At 39.9% G+C, this 26,716-nt stretch overlaps 1 protein-coding gene across 1 annotated transcript in view; it reads right to left on the bottom strand.

Annotated features, from left to right (window-relative positions):
- ITGA2 (integrin subunit alpha 2) overlaps nt 1-25,866 on the bottom strand; it is a 67,598-nt gene extending 41,732 nt beyond the window's left edge. The window contains exons 1-2 of the mRNA XM_036403732.1: nt 25,821-25,866; nt 6,948-7,071 (exon numbers count right to left, since the gene is read on the bottom strand). Of these exons, the coding sequence (XP_036259625.1) occupies nt 6,948-7,071; nt 25,821-25,866 (170 nt within the window). The remainder of the gene's footprint in view (nt 1-6,947; nt 7,072-25,820) is intronic.
- Nucleotides 25,867-26,716: the final 850 nt, after the last annotated feature.

Below are 26,716 nucleotides of genomic sequence, written 5' to 3'. Positions count from 1 at the left end.
ATACAGAATATTGAATTCAACTAGAAATCATCTTTTTTTAGTCCATCAGTAGGTTGTTTAGAGCAAAATTGCTATTCTCTAAAATTTTATAGGTATCTAACCTATACCTTTATACCTTGTGCTATAAAAAAATTGTGAAATTTTTGTTTTCTAAAGCAATTTCTATATATATCATTAACTTCCTAGGGATCATCTGATTTTACTGCTGTGATGTTAGTTTTAATAAAATGGATATGACAAAAAGGAGTTTTAGATGCACATGAAAGAGTTTTTCTCTAGTTTGCTCAGAGAAAATACTGCTAAACTGCAGTTTCTTTTTAAGTTTATTTCACATTCATCAAACACAAAAAAAAATTATTTTATTAGTTCAGCTGGGGTTTGGTTTCAGATTCTCTTTCTTGTGTGTCTGGATATTTTAAGAATGCCTAACTCTTTCTCAATTACCTTGTTGGAAAAGGGTGATCATGCAGGCAGCAGGAACAGGACTTAGTGTACTTCTAGCATCTCTAAATACGCAACTTAGCTTCATACAAACACCTCTCTCAAACAAAAAAATTGCAGTAGCTGTGAGGAGGCCTCTGATTTTCTTGTTTGTTTAATGAGTGTTTCTGGGCCTTTTCAGCACAGTGGAAACCAGAACTGCCATAGCTCAGGACCAAACAAATAGAGCTCATAAGCAGCTACTGCACTGGTCATGTGCCAACAGATAACATAATCTGCAAATACTTGCAGTGACACAGAGGGCTGGAGCTGGTCAATAGTGGGAGGAAGAAGGAGGAGGAAGACATGGTGTTACCTTGCTAGGTACTACTGAGTTGGGTACAGGAATATAAAATGCTAACTGGGCTGATGGGAGAGAAGGGTTAGGACTTTTTGTGGAAAGAGGAAACAGCTTTAAAATGGATGGCAACACTGTGTGTGCAATATCTGAAACTGGAACAGCTTTCCAGCATTAACTGTCAAGCTGAACATTGCACTGTGTACATTTATAAATACTTGTATTTTTTTTTCTAAGTTTCCCAGAAGACAAACATATTTCAGAGTCCTTGCAGGATGACAGCTACTGTTCAGAGAATGGCCTTGTATCTTGGAAATACCCACTGCAACTACTCCCATCTAGTCATGAAACTCACTGTGAATCTCTGTGTTGTGCTGGCACAGCTCTGCAGCCACAGGTTTTCCTGAGAGCCCAGAGCACACAGTTTCACTCACAAGAAGAGTGAGTGAGAAGGAGAACAGAGGCATGCTTGAGCACTAGCTGACCCCAAATCCAAGCCTGAATCCAAGCTCACTCCAAGTTCCACCCCTGCTACTGGCATAGAGACAAACATCATCCCTGCTCTAGTGTTTACTAAAAGCTGTTCTCTGCTTTTCAGCATGCATACTTTTGCTCATTCCATGGGCATTATTTGCCTCCCATTTTCTCTGCCCTCAACATTAACTGCAATCCAGACATGCACTTATACCAAGGAACTATCACTTCTAAAACTTGATATTCACAAGATAATTTTGCTATTGCTACCCCTGAAACTAACCTTGGGATTGCTGCATGGTACAAACAGGAAAATGTGAGACAAAACAAGATGAACTTTTCTCATTTTAAATCCAGATTTAAATCTATGCCAAATAAAGAAATTTAATTTTGTCTTTCATTTGCCTTGCACTCCTCACAGTTTACTGGAACTTATTTTATTAATTTATTTTTCTGTATTCCTTGTAGATTTGCAGAGTCTGTGATTCTCAATGTCATACCTATATTGCAGGCCAAAAAATGCCACTCCATACACAGAATTCACACTTAGAACTGACTGTTACTGATGGTGATTTTCAGACGTGAACAGAGCTATTAAACCCATTGCATTATTTGACTTAACTAGTCTAACCTGTCATCAATACATGCCTGAGAAAAAATTATTAACTGACTTATGCCAAGCTTAGCCCCCTACTTTTGCCAGCCCCAAAGGCTCTAGGAAATAACATAATTTCTATTTCTTTTGTATTCTCTGCCTTACTTAATAATTAACACCAACCTTAATCTACGTAAGAAATCAGAAGTCCTACTTGCCTTTCAAAATTAACATAAACCATTACAGTAGGGAGTTACACAACACTGCTCTGGGAAAATGCATGTGTATCTTTCTGAAACATCAGAAGTGAAGACAGCAAGGGAGTATCTGGCTAGCATCCTGCTAACTACAATTTTTTTTTTACTGTAATTAGACAGGATACATGAGACAAAGTGAAACAGAATATATCAAGAAAGAATGCAAGAAAGCAGTACTAAAATACTTGAAAATGCTTGTTTCCAAATAAACTGTATAATGTATAATGTAGTAATTAAGGCTCTTTTTCAGCCATGAGTCAAATATTTATTTTTACAAAACCTCTTTATATGTCCTTGCAGATCATCTTTACAAATGAGTATAATGTAATATTGCTACTGATGTTATTATTCATCTCCCTAATCATTGTCCAACACTGTATACAAAGCAATGGCACTAGGAAGTCATATGAAGTTCAGCAGCAAGGCCTTACCACACAAGCTGCAGGAGTGGCAGATCAAAGTGCAACAGGAATTATTTCTGGGAAATTACACCATGACTAGGTTAGTAATCAGCAAAGTGTGATGTAGCAGAAAGGAAAATCAGAATTCATAGTGAAGGGCTGAATTCCCAGCTGTTGTCAGAGCATGTTTTGTATTTTCTGGTTTATTTTTTTTTCTCTCTTCTCATATATTTGCTTTTTATTGTGTTGCATTGTGTTTTGTTTTCTAAACATGAAGATGGTTAATAGGAAAATAAGAGTAGAAAGAACCTCTTAGATCATGTGGCCTTTTTCCTACAATTAGAGGAAATGGTGAGTAGATATGAAGACCAAAAAACTCTTCATGCTCATAGATGCTTCTCTGCACACACTAAAGCACTTTCACCATCTAAAACTTTTTATCCTTTCAACAAGAATCAGAAGTTCAAAAACTACAGTGAGCTATGGCAAGAGAATTTGAGTGACAAACTCAGAAGTCCTAGAAAAAAGCAGCCAGAGCTTCTCCAAGCAGGAAAAGGGCAAACTGTGGTGCATGCAGTCAGGGAAAACAAAACTGGGTAAAGAACTCAGCATTAGCAGTGGTTCTGGCACTGAAAAGACAGAGCTGCAACAATGGCCGCTTCTGTTAGGAGAAAAAAAAAATCAAAAAATTACCCTCCTCAAAAGAAATGGCCTTCCTCATTAAAATCAGAAAGCTTTGAAAATGTACTGATTTCAATAGAAGTTCATACAGAAATGTGTCTTTCTCGCAAAATATCTTATTGGTCTGAAGAGGCTGCACAGATCATCAGGAAAAAGGCCACTATATTTGGTGACCAGTGAGAATTAGGCAATGATTTATAAAACTACATTTGGTAGTGCAATAGTTATGAGATACATCAGTAAGTGCATTGTATATTGTGTCATTACTGACATGTGAGATGAAACAAAATATTTTAATACAAAAATACCACAATATAAATTCAAAACCAAAATAATTTTTAAAATTGCAAATTCTAAGCACACAGACACAGCTGAGCATGTGTCTGAAGACACGTGTGTAAGAAAAAGCATTTCACAGCTACCTACAACTGTTTCAATCTTCCTCACCTGAGACAGCTATAAAACCAACTCTCAGCATGGAGTAAATATGGTTATCTCTGAAGACTGTACTGTCAGCTGCTGTTAAGGGAATGCACCTTCAAGATGAACTTGATAGGGTACAATCTGACTTTCTGAAAGATTATAAAATAACAGACATTTTAGTTTAAGTTTAAGATTCACATGCAGATGACCTCTTGACAGGGAGAACCACAGTATAAACTGAATTATGTTTCTGTGGTGGCTAATTACTTGTGTGGCCAACTTCTTTTCTAATTGATGAATTTCATTGGTATTCACAATTTTCCTCAAGTTCATTAAAGAGCTCCTATTTTAAAATTCCCACCAGAAACTGTGAAAAGCTTGAGCTGGGCTTGACTTGCAAGTTTGTCCTTATTTATGAGCATCACACACCATCAAGGCTCATCAATGCACAGCGGATTAATGCCCAATTATCCCGGATCATCTGCTCTAACACAAACAGTCTTCCTTGGTGGTTTGTGCCACAGTGTCCCAACATGTACCAGACTCCAATACTCCTGCATTTCCCTTTTGGACTGTCTTCCCTCTTCTCTCTGAACTCATCTCCAAGAAAAAGTGAAAGCCAGTAACAATTCTGCAAAAATTCTCTCTTTATCATTTCTTTAGTTCTTACTGCCTCAGGAGATGCACCTCCCAGAAATATTGCTGAGTAACATTACCGGCATCTGCTATATTTCTGTAGCTCTTCTTTCTACTCTTTGAATACAGGAGGTTTTTTAAAGCTGCATTTTATATAGCAGCCTGTGAGCTTATTAATCAAAATCTAAGGAAGTGATAGAATTTCTGGTGGAGCTCAGATTCCGGATAATCTCTTCTGGGGAGAGATGGCACCCCAGTAAGCACATGGTGTGGTGAGCAGCCCCATTCTCTGTGCCTGGACAGAGTTTTCTGATACATCACATTCTTGCTGCACAGTGACGATCTCTCCACAAAAGCATATGATGATAAATGCTCCCCTCAGACAGAAAAATCACCCTGATCTTATCTCAGACTGTTTATCTTGTTCCCAGTTCAGCCATGTCAACAAGAGCTCTGTGCATGGATCACAGCCTCCGCATGGCTCATAGGAGAAAACAACTCTACTGAACAACTTGAAAGAGATTGAATGTTCTGTTTGGGTTGGAGTTTATTTTTTGTCTGCTTGGTTGGGTTTTTTGTTTTGGGTTTTAATTTTGTTTATTTGTTTGTTTTTAATAACGCATACAAGATAAAGCTCTGTTGTCCCAAGAAAAATAAAATAGCCTAGAAATTAAGAGAACAAGACAGTAGAACATGATTCACTTTTTTTTTAAGCTTGCCTAATGATTTTTTGAGTGGAAGACTGAAAAGGGCTCTTCTTCACTGAAGAGTGTCTAACAAGTCCTCGTTACTTGAACACAAACTGATAAAATTTCCCTGATTTTTGGAGATACATCGGACACCATGGCGGGAAAGAACTAATGGTGAAGTGCCTACATACAGAAAAGTTTACCAGATTCAAAATATTCATATACTTAGGAGAAGATTTGTTGAACTCCATGGTCAAAGGGTCTTTTCCAACCTAACTGATTTCATGATTCTGTAAGGTAGGAAAAGTGAAACCAAAGTTACTTTTTTTTTCTTTCCATCCAGCACACATTATCCAAGAAAGTGGTAGTGGAGGAGTTCTTATATTAGAAGCAAAACTAAAACAGGGAAATATAAAACATAAATAGCTTGAATGGATCAGGCAGCTATTGCTTCTTCTGCAAGCTTTCAGAAAAACTTGCTAGAAGTATAAAACACAACAATTTCTCAATGTATGAAGCAAAAATGTTCCATTCAGTACAGGCACACATTCTTGTTCTCCTTCAATGGCTTTATACAGAAGTTGGGGAGTTGGGGGGGGAGTTTGGTTGCTTTTTTTTTTTTTTAAAGAGGTCTCTGATCTATGGGTGACTAAACACATAATTAAAGCAGGCAGAAATGCAGTGAGAAGCCACCACAGCATCAGATGAAGAGTGGGGGTAGGTTGGAAGCCTACTCAGCTGAGGGAGAGAAAATGCCAAGGTTTTAATTCAGAGGCTACAGCTCTGCTCTGCTCTGGCTGTGTCTCCTGGTCCCTGGAAGCCAACACCTCTGGGAAGTCGGGGTTGTACATTAGTGCGTGCAGCCGATGGCAGCGGCGCGGTCACAAACCTCTCAGCTGCCTCGGTCACTGTGCCACTTTTCCAAATTTTAACTGCAAAATACACTTTCTCGTGTGACATCTTTCTTTCTCTTTACTGAAAAAAAGTGCAGTTCCTGAGGGTGTTGTCACAAAAGCAGAACTGTCTGTTTGTGGCTATTTGGGTTCTGACACAACTCCTGTCCATGGAGGATGACTGGTCTGAAGTGTCTCAGCATACCATAATATGTACAATCTGGTGTGGCTTTCTGCTCTAGACTTAAACCCATGTATACACAAACAGCCACTGAAGAGTTCAGTAGTTCTCAACAGCTTTCTAAGACCCTTACACATAAAGACACCTTAAGATTTGCGCCTGCTGAGGCTGCAGAAGAGGAAACAATGTGTTTTCCGCTAAATGCGCTTACTCCCAATAATATGTTAAAGTTCTTCTTGAAACCAACATTACTAGAAAAATTATTTTACTAATTGCTCATCAAGCCCAATGTTGTGGCAACAGAGGCTTTCAGGTCAAATTTTGCAGCTGAAGAGATGTTGCAAACACAATACTTTGCTATAATTGTGTTATCATAAAAATCCAAATACACCATCCCTTGTGAAGCAAACAGTTAATACTGTACCAGACACAAAATTATGTCAATTTAGTTTAATTTTAATATTAATAATTAGAACTCACTAGGCCTAATAATTTGTTTTGACCTTAAAAATGTTAAAATGGGAAAATACCCACATATTAAAATAAAGAGTATAAAAGATCATAAAGAGCAACAAAGATGCTCTGGGTACACGAAGAAATTAAATGCAAGTTAAAATTCTAAAGAAACTGTAAGCCTAAGGAAATTAGAGTATTGGAGATGAAGTAAAAGATTACCATAAGAAAGACCTCAGGTTAAGGAAAGACATGGTGTTGAGTAAAAAAGCATGAACCATCACATGCACATACTTTTAGAATATCTCAACTTTTGGTTTAGTAACATTAAGTATTTCTTTGTAAAAAGATAGCTGTAATATAAAGACAAATTAGCCAGAATCCCTTCAAATGAGATGTGGAATTATAAAAGAAATATTAAGAGTTGCAACATTTTTTTACTTAACCTTTTAGTTGGACGTAAACCAACCCATTAAAACTGCTTACCATTTGCCTTGTTCATTTATAAACTGTTGAACTGCATATCCAAACTGCTCTCTTGGTGGACCAGAAAATATTTTTGCTTCCAGGAGCCCAACATTGTAGGCTTCACAGCAGTTATAAAGAATGCCTGTTAACAGAAAGATTATAACAGAAGCAATTAAAGAAGAATTTTCATCCCGGTGAAAAAGGCTCTTCATCTGCGACAGCTCCCCCAACAGAAGAAAATAAACACAGCCTTTGACACACGCTTGAAAAAACAGTGATTTTGCCACAGTACCCTGGCCATGCCAAATGCCTCTCTAGCACTCTTTAGGTGTGTTGTATTACTGTGGGCAGAGATCAGTGACTCATTCACTGTTTGTCTTAACAAAAGTTGCAGCATTACTAATGGGAATGTTTTAGCTGAATAGAGGCAAAATGTGTGATTCACAGGTCTGTTATCCTCCTTTACCTTCAGGCATAAGTTAAGCTTATGGCACAGCAAACACATCAACAGCCTGCTGAGGTACACTAGAATCACAGAATCTTTTAGGTTGAAAGAACCTTACTCAACCACCAAATAAACCATGTCCCGAAGCCAAATCCACCAATAAACCATGTCCCCAAGTGCTACAACTACACACCTTTTGGAAACTTCCAGGATGGTGATTCCACCACTTTCCTGGGAAGAGTGCTTCAATACTTGACAGCTTTTTCCAGGAAGAAATTTTTCCTAATGTTCAGTTTAAACCTTCCTAGTGCAACTTGAGCTCATCTCTGCTCGTGCTATTGGTTGTTACCTGGGAAAAGACGCTGACCCCCATCTGGCCACAGCCTCCTTTCAGGCAGCTGTAGGGAGTGATAAGGTCACCCCTGAGCCTCCTTTTCTCCAGGATAAACACCCCCAGCTCCCTCAGCTGCTCCTCACAGCACTTGTGCCCCAGCCCCTGCCCCAGCTCCATTGCCCTTCTCTGCACTCTCTCCAGCCCCTCAGTGCCTTTCCTGCAGTGAGGGCCCAGAGCTGGACCCAGCACTGGAGGTGTGGCCTCAGCAGGGCCCAGCACAGGGGGACAATCCCTGCCCTGGCCCTGCTGGCCACAGCATTGCTGATCCAGGCCAGGATGCCATTGGCCTTCTTGGCCACCTGGGCACAGCCTGGCTCATGTTCAGCTGCTGTCACCAGCACCCCCAGGGCCTTTCCAGCCACTCTGACCCAGCCTGTGGCACTGCCTGGGGCTGTTGTGACCCAAGGGCAGGACCTGGCACTTGGCCTTGTTGAACCTCACACCATTGGCCTCAGCCCATGATCCAGCCTGTCCAGATCCCTCTGCAGAGCCTTTCCTGCCCTGCAGCAGATCAGCACTCTCACCATCCAACTTGATGTCACCCAAAATCTGACTGCGTGTGCACTTGATCCCCTCATCCAGGCAATGGAGATATCAAAGCAAAACTGAGCCTTGGAACACCACTTGTGACCAACTACCAGCTGGGTGCAACTCCATTCACCTCAATTTTTGTGCTCAAACAAAATGGCCTGACTTTACCTGCTAGCACTGTTTATAATTGAGTTTGTGGCACTGGAATAAAAATGAGATTATCTGCTGCATCAGAAAACCTAAATTTTTGAGTCATTTCATTATCATGCCAGAAGCCTTTGTTTTCAGTCCAAACAGTCTGAACAGTTGTCCAAACAGGAAAACTTAGAACTACAAACATGCAAGGTAGAACAGCATTAATAAATCGTGACATTTAACATTGCAATTCTACTTAGCTGTGGTTTTGTTCTTAATTGCTTTTCCTTGGGCACTTACGTGCCTGGGAATAATGGCATGCCATTCCATGCCATTTTGGAAGGAACCAGCTATGTGGACTGGGGACAAAGTCAATTTTGTAGGACATGGGGGCCCACTCTTCATCCATAAAGGGCCTGATTGTTTTTCTGATCAAGAGCTGTAGGAGGATACCTAGGAGAATATGCACTGGGAGGGCTGCAGGAAAAAGACCAGACTCCCCTGAGGGATTCTGCTGTGAGTAGGCAACTGCTTCCCCAGAGTGGAGGTGGAAGGACTGAGACAACAGTGGGATTCCAGGAACAAGCTACAGCCCAGCTGAGAAATACCTTAGAGCTCCTGAAAAGCCTCCAAAAATGGCAATGATGGAAGAAATCATGACCTCAGCTACTCCCTGAGGTTTCCAGATGAGGCAGGTTCACAGAGCTGCTCTTGGGTTAAACAATGTCCAATGTCCCTCATGTTTCCCCTCCCTTCCTGTGTGCCCAGACAGAATGAGTTTTATCTGCTTTACACACAAATATGCCTCACCACAATCATTTAGTATGAGTCATTGTGTAGTAAAGAAGCAGCTTTTTCAATAATCCCTTACAACAAAGATACTTTATGGAGAGATGGCATCTTAAAAATATAATCTCAAATTCTAACCATTTCTCTAGTTTTGATGGGCAGAGAGCTTACTGTTGGTATCACTTTCTCCCAGGTCCCAGGAGCAGCTTTGGAAGAGAGGTTAACAGGGTTTATATCAGCATGAAACAGCCCATCACTGAATGGGCTAAATTGTAATAGTAATAATGATAATAAAATCATAGTGAAAATATTAAAATCACACAGGTTTGCAGGCAAAGTTCACGACCTATAGAAAGTCTCAATGTATTTTGTACCCTTGCCCACAGAATTCAAAACAGGAATATCACTAGCAGAAGACTAAATACAACACTAAAAGAGTTACTACTTTTTTACCACAAATTCAAACAGGAAGTCATACATTAGTTATCTCAAACAACCAGTCAGCCTCTGGAAAGCAAAAAGTCACCCACTGCTAGAAGGATAGTTTCTTGAGAAACATCCTTAGAGATAAATATATTTCTTTAGTCAAGCTATTTAAGACTGGAGAAGAGAATGTGTACAGACTCATTGCCCTGTATTTTGCAAGCCTTTTGACACTAAACACAACCTCATATAATCACAGTTTATGTCTGGGTTTTGAGGACAAGGAACGGTGTATTGAGATAGTAATCGACAATTGCCAGTATTTCCTTTGTGATCTAATATACTTGTATTTTATAAAAATATTTTCTTCATGTCGTATCCTGAGGGGTTTTTTTGTGTCTGTTGCTAAATTGTATTATCCTCAGCCAGAAATCAAGCATGATTTAGCAGTTTCCCTTTCTCAAGAGGCCAAAGGAGACTATAACACAGCACCATCCTGCATGAAAATACTGAAGAAGAACTCTCCACATTATATGTTGCACATGAAAATAAACGCTGGCTTTCAAACCTAAGAGATGAAAGTAATATAGAATAATAAACAGTTCCAGTCTGACCCAAAATCCAGTGACAGTTAGAGAAAAACTCTTGACTCTCTGGACTGTTACACACTTATTAGCAAATCACACTGCAAGCCAAATGGTAACATTGCTGAGTGCATTGAACAGCTTTGATGCAAATACATGGAAGATGTTTCTAATTTATGTCCAAGGTGAGAGTTTTGTTAAACGCTACAGGCAGGACAAAAATTTCCTCCAGAACTGGGTGAAAGTACAGGAAGCTGGTATGACAGCCAACAGCCTGAAGGAAAGTCCCCATGGTTCAAATTCCCCTGGGGTGCTGTGACAAGACAGGTGGGGTCAGCATAATGTGTGGTAGGTAATGTGTTGCCAGCTCATGTCCTCCCTTGACCTCCCACCAGTGTGTAACATCCATCCCTGAACCTCCCAGGGCCACTCTCTGTGGTCCTATTTTCTCCAAGATGGGGGCTTACTCCAAGGAGCAAGGAATAATCCACCTGTCCCTGCATAGGGAAGCTTCAACTCCCTTGTAGCTTCCCTGGGCTTCACCACAGTTGCAGAGGCAATGTCCTTTTTCTCTTCCCATGGCCTTCTTCTCACTGAACCATTTCACCCATCCTTCCCATTTACCGCTGGGGCTTGGTTTTATTCTTTTTAATCATTTGCACAAGTGCAGCATCAGAGCACTGCTCTTTGAGAGCAAAAATGCACAGCTGGAACAATGGAGAAGTGTCTGCCAGATCACAGCTCTCTTCAAATCTGACTCTATCATGTTCCCTTTCTGGACAGGCAGACAGTCAAGGACAGTGAAAAGAGAACAAAAAACAGCAATCATAAAACCCAGCCTCTGAAGATACACTGTTGTCTGCAGTGTTCTTACAGATCAGCCTAGTTTCAGCATATTTCAGTCACATTTTAAATTCCACATTTTTATAATTGTCAGCAGATTTTTTTAGATCTACTCCACACAAATCTTACTTGGCTGGGTCTAGCAAGTATATACTGGCAATAATATAGAAGGCATTATTCCTGCCATTTTCCTCCATCTTATATAGTGCGTACGCTATAAGGACATCTTTTATACACTTTGTACATCTATCTTTATATAGTATCCATAAAAAGAAACTCAAGCATTTGCAGCCAAAAAAAGAGAAAATTCTAAGTTTCCTTTAGACCTATTTTAAGCCTGTGCAAAATAAGAGGGTCTCTTATGCATTAAAAGGGTGCCAATCATTGAAGCATCTAGGTTCAAAGTACTGTATATTCCAGGCTGGAACGATTCTGTATCTGTTGCTGCCTTCAGGCAATGAACTTTGATAATTTAAGAATCTTGAAATAAAGAAAACTAATTCACTATCTGGATTTTAATAGCTTTTGGTGACAGACTTCTACTTTGTGACCTAATGATCATGATGAGAGATTGGTCGGGCAAGTAAAAATCCACTTCCTAACTTCTGTCTGTAAATGGCACTTTATTTACAGTCAAGTAAACAGACTCTGCGGAACAAAGGAAGCTAGATATGAGCCTAAAGCTTCTGAAAGCCCCTCTGCAGACTTCAAAAGCAGCAATTCCTCTCCACTGGGAAAGTTGCTTGGGCAGTTCAGTTTAAAGGGACCACCTTCACTAAGTAGCATAGTCCCAACATCTAGCTTCAGAAAGTAAGTGCAAGAAAGGAAATCCTAAAGGGATAAAAGAAACTCCTAAGCTTTCTAATAAGTTCGAGTATCTCTCTGCATGGGATTTTTTTCCCCTGGGAATTCCCATATTTAAGCAACTGCATTATTGCAGTATGAGCCATGGGAGCTGCAGTGTAGTTATTTAGCTGGTTTTATAATTTAACACCAGGATTTATTTTTTTCTCCTAGCAGGATGAAAAATAATGCATGTTATGACTGGTACCTTTAAGCCTCAACGTGTGGAAATTCCTTTGTAACTATAAATGACATATCTAATGATAGCTCTAATGCCTTGTTTGCTTCATTCTGTTTGCACTACAAGCTGAAGCAAGTTTTAATGAAGTAAAAGCTCATATTAGGTACACCCAGTTCATAATTGTTTTGATTTTGTGAGCAAAGTTCACAGCTTAAAGTGATCAAGTAAAAAATGTCTGTTTGATAATCAATTGTTTGATGCTAAGATTATAATAGCTGTTTTATTGAAGCCCCTTATTCAGATTAACATCAAGCATAAAAAAATCAACAGGATAAAAAAATGAAATCTGATTTTTATGTATTTGATTATTTCATTTGGTGGAACAACTTTGTAAAGCTCTAATAGAATGTATCATAGGTATCATAATAAATGTGTCATTTTGTTTTCACTCTAAATAGTAAAGATTGACTTTCCAATCACATTTTACTACATTGCAAAGGTAATGTGCCAAATTTAGATGGCAATAAATTACAAAATACCATAAGTAGAGTCTGTTATGCCAAGTCTCACCTCTTATTAAAATATCCAGTCAGAGGCATTCTCTGCTGTTGTTATTTATCTCTCTCCATCAAACAGGTCTAGCAAAGACAGTATCAAGAAGAAAAAAGAGACAATGGACTTTGACCACTGAGTCTGTAAGGATCCACCACACACTAAGTTTTAAATTTATCTAATACTAACCTTGCCAGTAGGAAAGTTTGCTTTTTTACCTTAATGTCATGGTGTTCCGTTCTTTAAACAACTACTAGCTATAAACCAGAAAAAGTTTGTTATATAACCCAGCTAAGTGACCCTTTGTCTTTGTGAGTGAGCATTTGTGTCAGTCACAATGCCAGGAGAGCATCCTTGGCAGCTCCCCTCTGCTAGGGAGCCCAGCCACAGCTATAACCACTGCCCGCTCTGCCAGCTCTAGCAGGGCAGCTGACCCCAAGAAACCCAAACTCAAGGTCAGCAGCATGCTGAGGGATTTGGGGGTGGAATGGGTAAGCATGTAGTCACCAAGGAAAAGCAAGGCCATGGCCTGGCATTATGCTAAAACCATGCACTACGGTTTTTCATCTATAAGTTATTTTGGGTGGAAAAATGAATCAAGAATACCCCACTGGATTATTGGTTGCTTCCTGAATTAGTTTCTTAGATTGGCAGCCACTAAGATGTGTGCTGCTGACATTGCCTTAATTGCTCAGTCTGGCCTTTTAAAAAATATCTATTCATTACAGAAGAGGGCTTTGCTTTGCCCTTTTATGTTATACTGCTCGAAGAGAGCCGCTACAAATTCCACAAAGAAAATTTTTCTGTTGGTCTCAAAGATTTCTACCTCCAAAGAACACACATCAGCAGGGCCCTGAAGCCTGTCAGACCCTGCTGAGGACAGAGAAAAGAAAGGGGTGGGAGGGATGAGAGAACTTGTAGCTGTTGTTTTCCACTGACTTCATCTCACAGTGGATGCACACTCTGGTTCAAGCTTTCTCCATGACTGAAATATTTCTAAGGGCTCTCTTTGGGGTAGATTTTCAGCTATTTTCTATTGTGCAAAGTCACACTGGATCTCCTTAGTTGTCAGGGAACTTGAAAAAGCACTTTTGTGTCTGCCTGATACCCAGCTGGTTAGTTTTTTCATCCCTCTGCAAAAGTTTGCTGAAGTTGGCTCACAGATTCCAGAGTTAGAGAGGGAGTACAGGCACCTACAGACCCCCTTCACATTATAATCACCTACTGTCCTTGCAATGTTAGCCAGAAGGTGGAATGAAGGCAGGAAGGGGAAGCAATAAAGTTATGAAAGAGGGTAGTCAAGTAGTATTTGCTTTATATTCAATATATTTAGTCTTACTTTACTGTTTGAACAGCATTTTGGTTTAAGAGTAATGTTACTCCCTTATTATTCAGAACATATATTATCAGAGCAATAGTCCAACTGGAATTAGTCAAGTATTCTTACAGAAAGAACTACTCAGCTTTCATAATAGGTTGTGCTTTGAATGCGTTATTGACAAGACTGTGGAAACATTAAGGAAACAACAACCAGCATGCAGACTTCAGTCTTTTGAATTGCAATATGGATGTTCTTCATTGTGGCTTTCAGAAGCCGCTGATCAATTCTCATGGCAATGAGCAAAATCCTCACAAAAAAAGAAAGTCTTTTTTCCTCTTGTAATGTACTTCTCCAACTATATTGGTTTCACCATTTGGGACTTTCCTATAAATGAACATAAATATTAAATAACTTTTTTATCTGTCTTTAGAATACTCACAAATGGCTACACAGAATCCACTCCAACATGCAAGAAAAATAAAGGACTACTTATAATTCAGTCTGAAAAGATGTATTAGCCTTTACCCAGTATGGTCAATATTACTGAAAAAAAATTCTCATTAGTTTTCTCTTTTATATTTACTTTTCTACTTTCTGTAATAATTTTTTCTTCAATATGCACACCCACAGCAGTAGATATAATGGCATGTAGATACTTTCAGCTCATATACGAAGTAGTTTTATAATCACATTTAATCTGGTTTTATTTAAACCTGAACACACTTCTTACTCCTAAATACAGTCAATATAAACTTCTACATGAATAAAAAAAATAAAGAAAGTGATTGGCAAGACACTGTTTATACTGGCAGTTGAAACATTGTATAATCCTCACTTCAGTTTTTTTGCCACTATTTCATATGTTTACAGAACCTTGAAAAAGGAAAGTCTTCATTTTATTACTTCATCTAACTGTTTTACTTTCTGTTGTCTTGAGACCAACTTTTTCCTCACAACAGCCACAATATCTCAGACTTCTTAATAATTAACAGAAATCAAAACATTTAGAGTAGAAATAAATTCTAGGCAAAAAGACACCCCCAAATCCACCACTCGGAACAAAAGAGAAACAATGCCTCATTTAGTAACAATCCTCCCACCCTTCTTCCTCCCCTTCTTTTCAGCAAGTTTTCTTGGCTTAGTTGGCTGACTGCTTCTTCCTGGAAATAGGTCAGCTTCCAGCCTGAGAGCCTCTGTGTGTGTGAAAGCCTGAGATACTGCCTTTCCCTTGCAATGGTTCACAATGCAAAAGCTGCACTGAGGAGTTATCAATAACCTCCTATAAAAGCAGCCCAAACCTGGTAGGACACAAATTGTGACTGAAAAGTTGCAGAGACTGTAATAACACAACTAGGAGCTGTCTATTTTGCTGTTCTGACACTGCTGCAGAATAAGAGATCTAATTAAATTTATCCACAACTTCATTAGCTGGTCTACAAGACTTGTCTTTCTCCTGGTAACTCCCTACTTGTGGCTCAGATATTGCCCTCCTTGGCTTCCAGAGCAGACAAATCAACCACTCTTCATCTGTAGTTAAGAAACCCAGACAACCTACTATACACCAAGGACTGGCTCCAAATAAGTGCTTAGGAGCAGCTCCTGCAGGACTGACGGCTTCCTATGAGTTTTTAATAAAGACAGCAAGTATTCAAGCCTACTCAAATTTATTATCTTGGCATGTTTCCATCCATGTTTTCAGTGGGGAAAAGCTTTATTTTGCAGAAAATTCACTTAAATGCTATCATTTTGTTATGACATGCTGTTTTTCTTTTATCTTGGTACTAACAGATTTTTCAACTTTGTTCTTAGAATACCAAATTTTTTTTCAACACCACAATGAGATTAAAAGTATGTGAGGGTAACAAGCTGTACACATACATATGTTATTTATGCAGCTGTCACTGGCCTTCACAAGTAATGATGATAAACACAAAAAGCCTTGCATGCTTCCCTATGATAAAAACTGACTTTCCAAGTGGCATTTCTCCACTCCAGCAGTTTCTCTTCCCTTGTGTCCACATTAGCAGTGGTCATGTTTTCTCTTTTTTAAACCAGGAATATTTCCAAATATAGTCAGAGAACCATGAGCCACACTACAACTGTAAGAGAGGAAATGCATGTCACCACACTGAAAGCAATGTGACTGCTATCTATACACCCTATATGCCACATTTGCTCATCTCAGCTGCTATGAAAACATGATTGTACAAAGCAAAAATGCTGGTTTTCACACAAGTATCAAGAAGGGAAAGCAAGCACAGGTATCTGTACTTCCCTACCCATATCACACTCTAGTCTATATGAAAATTACCGTGTATTATAACATATTATGCTGTGTGTTATATCATATTATATCACTGTTAAATGTGACCTGAAAGGCTAGACCAGAAAAAAGCTTAGGGACTTGCCATCACCATCCATCCCTCTGCCACTCCAGTGTCACATCCTAAAGCATGAGGACTGCAGTGGGTCCAGTGACCATTCCATCATACCATTTTTAGGGCAGCATGTTTAAGACCCTGTTCCTCCCTCACAGCTTCTGAAGCTAACTGGAAGCTTAGCTCTGTACACTGTACACAGACAGCCACAGAAATAAGAGCAGCTTCAGCTGTAAAATGTTTGCTACATCAGCTTCCTGCAAGAAGAAAAACTCAAAGCACCACAGGATATATAACACAATACTTGGAAGAGCTATAATTATCAGAACATTTGTTCTCCTATGCCAGGAGTAATGACTACTTCTCTCCTTTGATTTTAATGGGAGCTCATGGCTGGGCATCCTGAATGGTAGGCAGGTGGTCCCAATCACTCACCTGAAATTGCGCCTTAATGCACCTTGAAATGATCAATTCTGGCACCAGATAGTGTCTAGGCAGAATTTAGGCACATTAAAATGAGGAAAACAATCCAGGAAGCCCAGACTTCAGCAGCTGGCTAGCCCACAGTGAACCTAAAATTACCTGTCACTTAGGTGTCATTACACAAAGTTGCACAAAAGTTTAGAATATGAATCAGGTGTAGAAGCAGCCCTGTCTAAGAGCAAAGTATTCTACCCTACTGTTAACCCACTCTGATACAACAGTAAAAGGCAATGAAGGATTTTCAACTTAATTATTTTGACTTGTAATATTAAATTATTTAACTGAATAGCTATGTAACTTTCTATGCACAACTAAATTACCAGTTGTGAGTTATATGGGTAGCTGGTCCCAAAAAGTCTACTCAGAACTCCTTCCAGCTAAGTGCCCAGACATTAGGCCACAGGCAAGATGTATCTTTGCCTGTCTGGAAACATGAATATACATCCTGAAACGAGGAGCCCTCGTTTTAACATATGGGGTAGAGACTGCTTGTCTAACTGCTTTGTTGCCAGGTAGCAAGGATGCTTCTGGAAAACACTGAGGGGTGAAACTACACCATGAGGCTCAAGGGGGAACTAGGTAACTAATTCCCATATTTCCTGGATGACTATTACCATTACTTCTGAAGCAGCTACCTCTCGAAAGAAAGCTGAATTGGACACTTGTCTCCCAGAATTCTTCCCCATCCTTGACCTCAGTAGCAGGAAGCGTCTATGATGGTGACAGAAGGATGGAGTTCAAACACTCTTGATCCATCTCTTAGCTGCAGGAGTCTTCCTGCGTTGCAAGAAGCCGGCTTTTTGTGCATTTTAAAGTGCTGAGTCCAAGGCACCCAACCCTGCACTCTGGGGCAAGGGCACCAAGTTTTAGGTGAAGTGGGGCTGCAACAGGCACTCCTCCAGCCCTCAGCCCACACACCACACAGGGTCTACCCAGATGCCAGGGCTCAGGTTGGTGACAGAACACTGTAGTTAGAATTCAGAAGGAAGTTATCTTTTTTTTTTTTTTTTCAAAATGAAGCCATTGTACATTTTGGGGTCAGAGAGAAGGGCCCATGTACATTTAAGAAGAGTTTTCTGGAGATAATACTTGCTTCCACAAAAGCAGAACAGTTGCTTTTTTGTCTTCACAGAACCAAAGTCTATTGTGGCTCTCAGCTTCTCAGAAGGACAACTCCAGAGACTCAAGTACTTTTTTAGTGTTCAATATAATCAACTGGCTTTTGGCAGCTTGGAAGTGAAAACAAAAACAAAAAAACCAACAACAAAAAAAACCCAAAAAACCAAACAAAACCAACCCCCCCCCCAAAAAAACCCAAACAAAACAAAAGCAAAAAACAAACAAAAAACCAAACAAAAAACAAACAAACAAACAACAAAAAAGTGTACCAACCCCTACTCCCACCACCCAAAACAAAAAGGGGGAAAAAATAAAGAATGAGAGTTCTACTCTCATTCTTTATTTTTATTTACTTTGCTTTACTATTTACTATTATTTACTTTTATTTACTATTCTTTTTATTTACTTTAAACAGTGAAACAAAAGATATTTGGCTAGAGTTAAATGGATAACCATTATTAGCAGAAGGACTATGTGACTAGCACTGCTGGATTTTTTCTCAGTTTACATTTGCCCATCTTACTAAGAGTTCCTCCTTCATAATTTCTGCTATTTTATATTTGACCTAAATATATGTTTAAATGGGAACTTTATTTGGTGAGCACAATTAAAGAAAGTGTTATGGCACCTAAATTTTTTCTATGCACAAAAGGTTAGCTAAATTATCATTTGAGGAATTTCAGCTAAATCTGAGTTTAATATTTTAAATTCAATCTGTTCTATGTGCATCTAAAATACTGCATATAAAGACAACTGAATTTTATACTACACAGTAGGAATACTGGATAAAATAGTTTTAAAATTCATTATTATAGACTTCTGTCATTGTCTTATTAGAATTTACTGGTAAGGAAGTTGAATCACTGAAAAATTATTTCATAAAATGTTTTGCTATTGTTTAGGTAGCAATTAATATTCTCTTCAAACAGAAAATTCAAATAAGAATACAGGCACAGAGACATTTGAGTGACACACCCTCCTCTTCAGTGATATTTGGTAACTATCTAGGATATAATAGTTGCCTCAGGATGTAATACTTCACTGGCTGTTGCTTTGAACAGGTGCCTCAAGGAGATTCTTTTGTGTTTTACTCTCCTTATTTACCATGTTGCTATAAAGAAACCAGGACACAAATTCTTGACTTGAGTTGCCTACGCAGACATCTACTCAGCTAAGAGAATGGGACCAGCCAAGAATAAATTTAGACCTGAATTGCAGTAATTTACTGTTTTGTTCTTTAAGCTGAATATATAATGAAGTAGAATTTCTCAGCCAGTGTGCTCTCATAGCTGAAGGGAAACTTGAACACAACAGTCACAGAAACTGAGAAATCATGAGAAGTGACTGCTGTTCATGTGGAAATTTAGACACACTGATAGCTAATTCGATTGGTTTACCTCACTGCAGGCAGCACAGAGCATGGCACAGGCACATCCCCCAGAAAGTGCTGGGTTGACAACTTCTAGTAACAGCATCCTTAGCTGCACTAGCATGCAGACCTAGCACAAGGCAGCTACTCCTCAGTCAGGTAAGAACACCAATCTTGCAGCTGGCTGAGGTAGTTGTTCACCAGGAAATCCAGTGGGTGAAGCAGCCTGGTCATCTGCAGTCTTATCAACACACAGAGCTTTGTATTGCAGTCCTAACAGAGCATCAACCACTGCCAGCTTTTCTTGCTTAAGGTCCCCTATGTTTGAGACAGATAGCTAGACAGGCAGATAGATTAGCTGTCATATAGATAAAAGGTAAAAATTTAGTTCAATCCTTCACACCCCTCCACTCACCTCTCCATCCTCAAATTCCACTATTTCCTTAGGTATTTATACTGTGCACTAAACTTCCTCCCTGAAGCCTGCTGTTGACAGTAATTTCCCCCAAGATTTCTTTATTGCCTGTCCTTTAGAAATAACCAACCTGTTATGCAAGAAGATTTGTGCGATTAAGAAAAAAATAAAAGGCATGCAAGTGTATGATATAAGGGAAGAATGATAAACTTGGAAGAAGGTTGCAAAGGGCAAAATAAATCAGGAATTGGGCAAGAGTTCCATCAGGGCTGTGCATAACTTCCAAGCCCTTCACCCTGTCTAACAGCAATTTGAAAGGGACAAAAGAATCCGTGACATTCATCATGTGTGACATTCAACCATGCACATGCCATTCAGTTGCACACAAAATTCTTTGCTCATCCTCCATTCAAAGAGTCTGTGTTGATCCTTCTTCTTTGCCTGCTCTTTTAAGTCCTGAATAATATGCAAGTCTTACTATATTTTTTATAGCATGTGCATCCCCAGGAGAAAATAAAATTTTCTCCCCTGAGGATCCAGAAATGCTACTCAGGGAATAATTCAAAATAATGATTACCAACACTCAGAATATTGAATTTATTTGGCAATTCAGAAATCACAGCCTTATTTGGCAGTGATGGAAATGCTTATGTTGACACCACTAAATGCCTTTAGTATTCACCACCTCCAGAAAACGATTGCAGTATGAGCAGGAAGAAGACTGTTGCATATTGCTTCACAAAGACACATACTCACACTCGACCAATACAGAGAGAAGACATCATTTATCCTGTGTAATTCACACTCACTTACTTTTATTATCCTTTTATCAGTGCCTTAAGAAGGGGTATGTTCCCATAACTATTTAGCACAGATATATGTCAGTCTTCCACCTAATGGTTTATAAATAAACATCCTTCTGTGTTATCACTTTTAAGAGAAAACTAAGGCTCAGACAGTTCTCTGATGTCCTTGAGTAATTTAAATTGGAACAGTAGAGCCAAATTATTTACACAAAAAATAAGCTTGTCAACTTGTTCTGTCTCGCTGCACAGGGTCTGAAATCCCAACACTGTGTAGTATCCAGACCACTATGTGGTCTAAAAGCTCCAGAGAAAAGAAGCTCTAAACATTAAAACTGCTAATGGAAATGTCCTAAGCCAAGCAGATAACATGTGTTGGTATGCAAGTGCATGGCTATGCCGATGAGAAACCAGTCTGTGTCCTGTCTGCATTTCAGCACGGTCACCATGGAAATGGGAACCAGCCTGCACAGAGCCTAACAAAGGAAACCTTTAAATGAAAATAACAACACTGGATAGAGGCTGCACAAGATTTCTGCTGGGGAAAATGACTTGCTTTACTCATCTGGAGATGCAGAAACTCCCTTTTACCTGCATTAATCTTAAAGGAAAGTACTTTATTCACACACAGCTGTTTTGACATTAAGACATTACTCTGGTAGTTCCAGTTATTAGTCCTCATGAAAGTACATCACATGGAGTACATACAAACTCCACTTTCATTCATTCAAAATTACAATAGTGAAGAAAGACCACAATGGATAATATTTATATAGTGGCTAGGAAGCACAATGAAAAAAAGGAGTAGCTGTACTTTTACTAGTTTAACTTCTTAAATTAAAGTGCTGTGATACTGAATCAAAAAAGCAAAGAACAATTCACATGTTGTTTCAGAGAGAGGCAGCACACAGTTAAAACTTGTTGGTAGGATCTCATGTTGACTTTGACCAAATTATGCACAAATAAATATTAACTGTTAATGTGTTTAGGTGTCTGATGGTAATAGCCTGTATGCTTTCTAAAATAAACATAATACAAAATACAAGTCCTGTAATGCAGTATGAATGAAGCCTTACTTCAATCTGCAGTGCTGTGAGAGGCAAAACTCCAAAAATAATACATAGTAGTGCTGCTACTTCTTGCTACCTCAGAAAAAAGGAAAAACTAGAAACAGGTTTACTTTAAGAAGAGTTCATGTTTAGGTCCTTCTTTCAAGCCATCTTCAGATTACAGAATAATTTTAAACATTAACATTACTCACTAATATGATAATAAAACATCAAGGTATCAACAGATGATCACAAAGAGGGAGAAAGGCAGAAATCAAAATAGGCTGTACAGATTTAACATGGTGTGCATGATTGCATGTTGAAAGCATTTTCACCCCAACTTTTAGCTTTATTTATTGCATCAAATGTTCTGTTTCCATTTGTTATTCAGTTATCAGTTTAGCCCATTCTGCTTTGTAAATTGCCATGTCCTTTAATGTATATTATTTTAATCTTAGCAGCTTCCTTGTTGATTATTGCCTACATATATTGAAAATAAACATTTAAGTATTTGCATGTGACAGAGGATTTATTTTTCAACACTCAAGTGAAATGAGAGAGCATCCTTATTTCCATAAAAAAAACATTACTTACCACTTTTGGATATCTAGTGATACAGCTAAACCCTTCAATTTTTTCATTTAAAATACAATTTCCATTTACTTCAGTCACAGCAGTGAATACAGAGCAGTTTTGCACATCAAGATGCACTTGCACAACCAGCTCAAGCCAGTGGAAGTGACAGCTACAAGTGAAAGAGACTTTTCCAGCTTTCCTCCCTTCTCTGGCCATGAGTTCTGACTGTACCCTATGCCAGCACTAACAAATAAATTGCTCAAGTGAGCAGGATCAGTTTAGCTCATCTCCAAAACTAACCTGGCTCAAAAGGGGGAAAAATTATTTAAGCAAATGGGTCCCTGACCTGTTCCCGAGACTAAGACATAGTGATAGCACAGAGAATCTGGTGGAAACATGCAAACAAGAGTGGATGAAATGTCCTTGCAGTGTCAGCTCCACATTCAGGTCAGCTTAACCAGATCGTGAAAACGCAGCTTCAGTTTTGAGAACCCCTGGCTGAGCAAAGAGAAAGAGAAGAACACAAAAGCTCCAACCACATGTCAAAGATTTGATTCAAATGACTCGTCTGAAATTGTACCCAGCTTTTGCGGGAAAAAAAAAAGAGAGACAGAGAGTGAGAAAGAATCTACTTTTGTAAGGAAAAAAGAGAAATTTATTTCTCTTAATCCTACATGTAATTCTCATTCATTAGACCACTTTCTAATTTCAAAACTAAGCAAGGCAGGCGCTCCAGCTCATTATCTGATCACACCATCTTTCTCTGTTCATAGGCAGTGACAGCATGGTGTACTGATGTGCAAAAGAGACAAATCCAGGTGGCCAACTTACTCTGGGAACTTTCCAACTTGCATGTTAAATGCCATTATCACAGCTTCCATCCCCAATTAAACAAAAGCATACTGAAGAAAAAGAGTCTGTAATGTAGGGTGTCCTATTCCTCTATAGGGCCTTACAGCCTATTACAAGAATTTCCATCATTGGAAACTCTCTATTCTACACAGAGAGCCCAATTTCAGGTAGACCTGTTACCTCCTTCGGTCTGCCCGGGTCCCACAGAGAGACTTGAGAATCCATGGCACTCATGTGGTAGACCCATAGCCCAAAAGACATAACCCTTGTGTCGCTGCAAGTGTTCATTTCAGAATTAAAGAGTTCAAGGGATGTGTACTTCACAGACTGGAGATTTTATGAATGTGCTAAGAGTTGTATCATTCACATCCTGGGTTGCTGGAGGAAGGTGCATGTTAGGCTTCAATATGAAGGCTTGCTGAGATAGTATAGGCAAGGTCACCCCAAATTTTACTTCCTCCCCTCTGTATGGTACTCCAACACTATCACATGATAACTCACTCTGAAGTTAATTATTCTTATAAAAAGAAAAACAAGCTGGTTCATCTGAAGCCCAGGAAATAGTTAAGAGCACGCAGTACAGACAGTCAGGAGATCACCATCCAAAAGCAAACTGGAAAGAAGAGTGACTTAAACAACAATGGATATTGCTTTAAATATAACAAATAACATGAGATATCAAGAGAGAAAGTTTTTGCATTTGCAGATGTAGATCTAAGACCTGACACAGAAACATCTGACTAAGGTGCACAACAAAGTGGACATAAATTAACTTTGAATCTAGCTGATAAAAATGCATTTCTTTCCAGAGGAATACAGTTTTGCATGGACTTGTTACCTGGCCAAATTTAGGTAGACAATGCAAATAGTGCCTTCCTGCCAAATTTCAAATATCTCCTCTGAAGCATGAGGACACTAGAGCTTTCCAAAGAAAATGTTACCAGAATTGAGCCCAGGAAAGCTACTGTATTTTCCACTGGCTTCACTCTCAGAGAGAGCTGGGCTGTTTTGGCTCTGACTTTTAAGAACTGGATAAGGAAAAAAAATGCATTCTTAAAATGTAAATTTAAAGAACTGGATGTGGCAAATCTATCCGCAGCAGGTAGCAACAGAAAAGCTTCCAGCTTTGTTGCATAGGTTGCCCTGTTAATGCATCATTTATTCCTCTTGACATAATCTACTTCTCTATGCTATACACTTTTTGGTCAACAATTAACAAGGTTAGTAGCAAAGTCATGCTATCAAAATGATAGTTCTGTTTCAGATCTCTTCTTCTTGTAGCATCTACAAAGTCTTAATTATTTCCAGACACGAAAGTACACATCAGCAAAGAGTAACCCACTACTTCACTGTTGCACTATTTTTAGTTGAATTTAGAGACACAGCAAAGCGCCTCATGTGACCCATTTAATACAGCTGATAATTCAGAAGTTAATATACTGACATAAAATCAAGTCTGGAATAATTTGGAATATTTTCCAGAAGTAAAGACTAATTCAGTCAAGCTATCCCAATTAAATTTAAGAATATCACCTTAGAAAGTAAACCAGTTCACTAGAATACAAACAACTTGAAAATTATTGTGGGAGAGCTACAAGAGTACCACCATAGCAGAACTCTAAAAACACTTGATGAAAGCTCTCCTGTCCTGAAACTTTTATTGCTACTCCAACAAGATCAAAAAGGCCTTAGCAAGTATTAACCCAGTAATTGTATCCACTAACATCAAATGTCATGACACATCAAAATTATGACAGCTTTCAGATGTATAAATTGAGATAAATCATGGGTAGTGCCTGAACGAAGTAGACCTATCCCACTTCTGTCATTCAAAATGCCAGGGGAATTCTCCTCTCACAATCAGCCTTATCTTCTGCTTTCAGCACTGCTCTACAACTTTTGCAAATCTTAAGAGCTCGTGAATTACAGTGAGTGCTAATGGTCCTGGTTTTCAGTAGCTGTACCAGGAGAAAAAAGGATAGATTAGGCATAAGTACACGGTGGAATGTTTTGCCTACTAGTACTTTTCAGAATTTTTTCTTTAAAAAAATTGTCAGGTTGTTTTTGTTCTATATATCACATCACAGGTTAATATTTTTGTATTTTATTTCATACCCTGCAGCCACACATTCCACTGCAGTGTTCGCTATAGTTACTGAGAGAACAAGTTAGAACAGCTCATCAGTGAAAACTCATTTTCATGCTGCCTCTTCGGTGACTTGCTAATTAAGGGGTTTTGAGAGTATACAGTAATATTAAAACTCTGAAACTGCCTGGGAATTTGCTCATGGCAAGTGAATATGATTGCTTATAGTTCCCAGGAAAATAGATGTAATGGTAATTAAGTTAGCCAAGAGAAGGAGGAGATGGTTCAAGTTTCCCTATCCTTGTCCAAGGAGCGACATCTGCCCAACAGTGTAGTAACAGACCTAGAGAACTCCTGCAAATAGGAGCAGCATTCACAAAGGGAACATCATCTTCGCGCCTAAAAAGGTATAATCATCATAGAATCCTAAATTCACACATCCCCCGTTCCCTCCGCTCCAGCGCACACACACAGAGTCCATTTTACGGCAAAGTGAAATCCACGCCACTCCAGGAGTTTAACCTGCTTTAAGATCGCCGCCGACGCACCGCGCCCGCCCGCGCCCGCAGCCGCGCACCCTCCGCGCGTCTGCGCCCGGCCCGGCGGCGCGGGAGGGGCCGCCCCCGCTCCGCACCTCGCGCCCGCCGCTGGATCTTTCCTCCCTCTTTCCCTCCTTCCTCTCTTGCTTCCCGGAGCGGCGGGACGGACAGACAGACGTACCCAGCGCCAGGAGCAGGGGCGGCAACGCCGCGCCCGCGGAGCCCATGGCCGGCGCGCTGCGGGGTCAGGCCGGGGCCGCTCCGAGCTGGCCGCTTCCCTGGGCGACACTGAGCGCCACCTGCTCCGAGCCGCCCCCAAATACTCTTCCTCCTCCTCCTTCTTTTCCTCCTCCTCCTCCTCCTCCACGCCCCCTGCGGTTCCACGGCCGCGGAGGGGCCGGAGGCCGCTCCTCCCGTCCCCCGCCCCTCGCTCCGGGGGCGCAGCCGGCGGTGCCGTCCCCTGCAGGCTCTGCCGCCGGATTGCCCCACTCTGCTCCCTCCTGGTTTTACTGCCTGGAGGAGAGCCCCCCGCGCTCGGCCCAAGGCAGCCCTGGCGCTGCCCAAGGCTGCGTGCCCAAGGGGGGCTCCGGGATCGGGACACCCACCACCCCCGCCCTGGGTACCCCGGGCAACAGCGGTTTGGAGGGCTGGGGATGCCTCTTTTTCCTATTAAATTGCACATTCGATGACACTGAGTCTATATCTTCTTCTTTAAATGAAATTTTTGCAGAATATGCTCCCAGATATGCGGGAGTGAAACAGGATCCAGAAGCCTTGCCACACAACTGTCTCGAACTTGGCACTGATGGTGAGGATGTATTGTCTAGGCAAAATAACTGCCTGTGTTTCCTTAAATGCCAGGTCAATATCCAGGTAGACAAAGAGAATCAAAGCCAGCAAAAATCGGGAGATAAGGACTTTGACTTCCTAAGCAATCAGAAAGGGTTCTTATGCAAGGTGCTGTGAAGCTTTCAGTCTACCTAGTCTTGTCAGTACTGTTTGAATACTGTATGTGCAGAGTATTTGAGAAACATGCATTTTCTCCATCCCACAGTTCCAGTAAATATCGAAATTTAT

The sequence above is a fragment of the Molothrus ater genome, chromosome Z (assembly GCF_012460135.2).
Source record: "Molothrus ater isolate BHLD 08-10-18 breed brown headed cowbird chromosome Z, BPBGC_Mater_1.1, whole genome shotgun sequence".
Lineage (NCBI taxonomy): Eukaryota > Metazoa > Chordata > Aves > Passeriformes > Icteridae > Molothrus > Molothrus ater.
The sequence above is the reverse complement of the archived record's forward strand: the minus strand, read 5'-3'. Positions and strand labels throughout refer to the sequence as shown.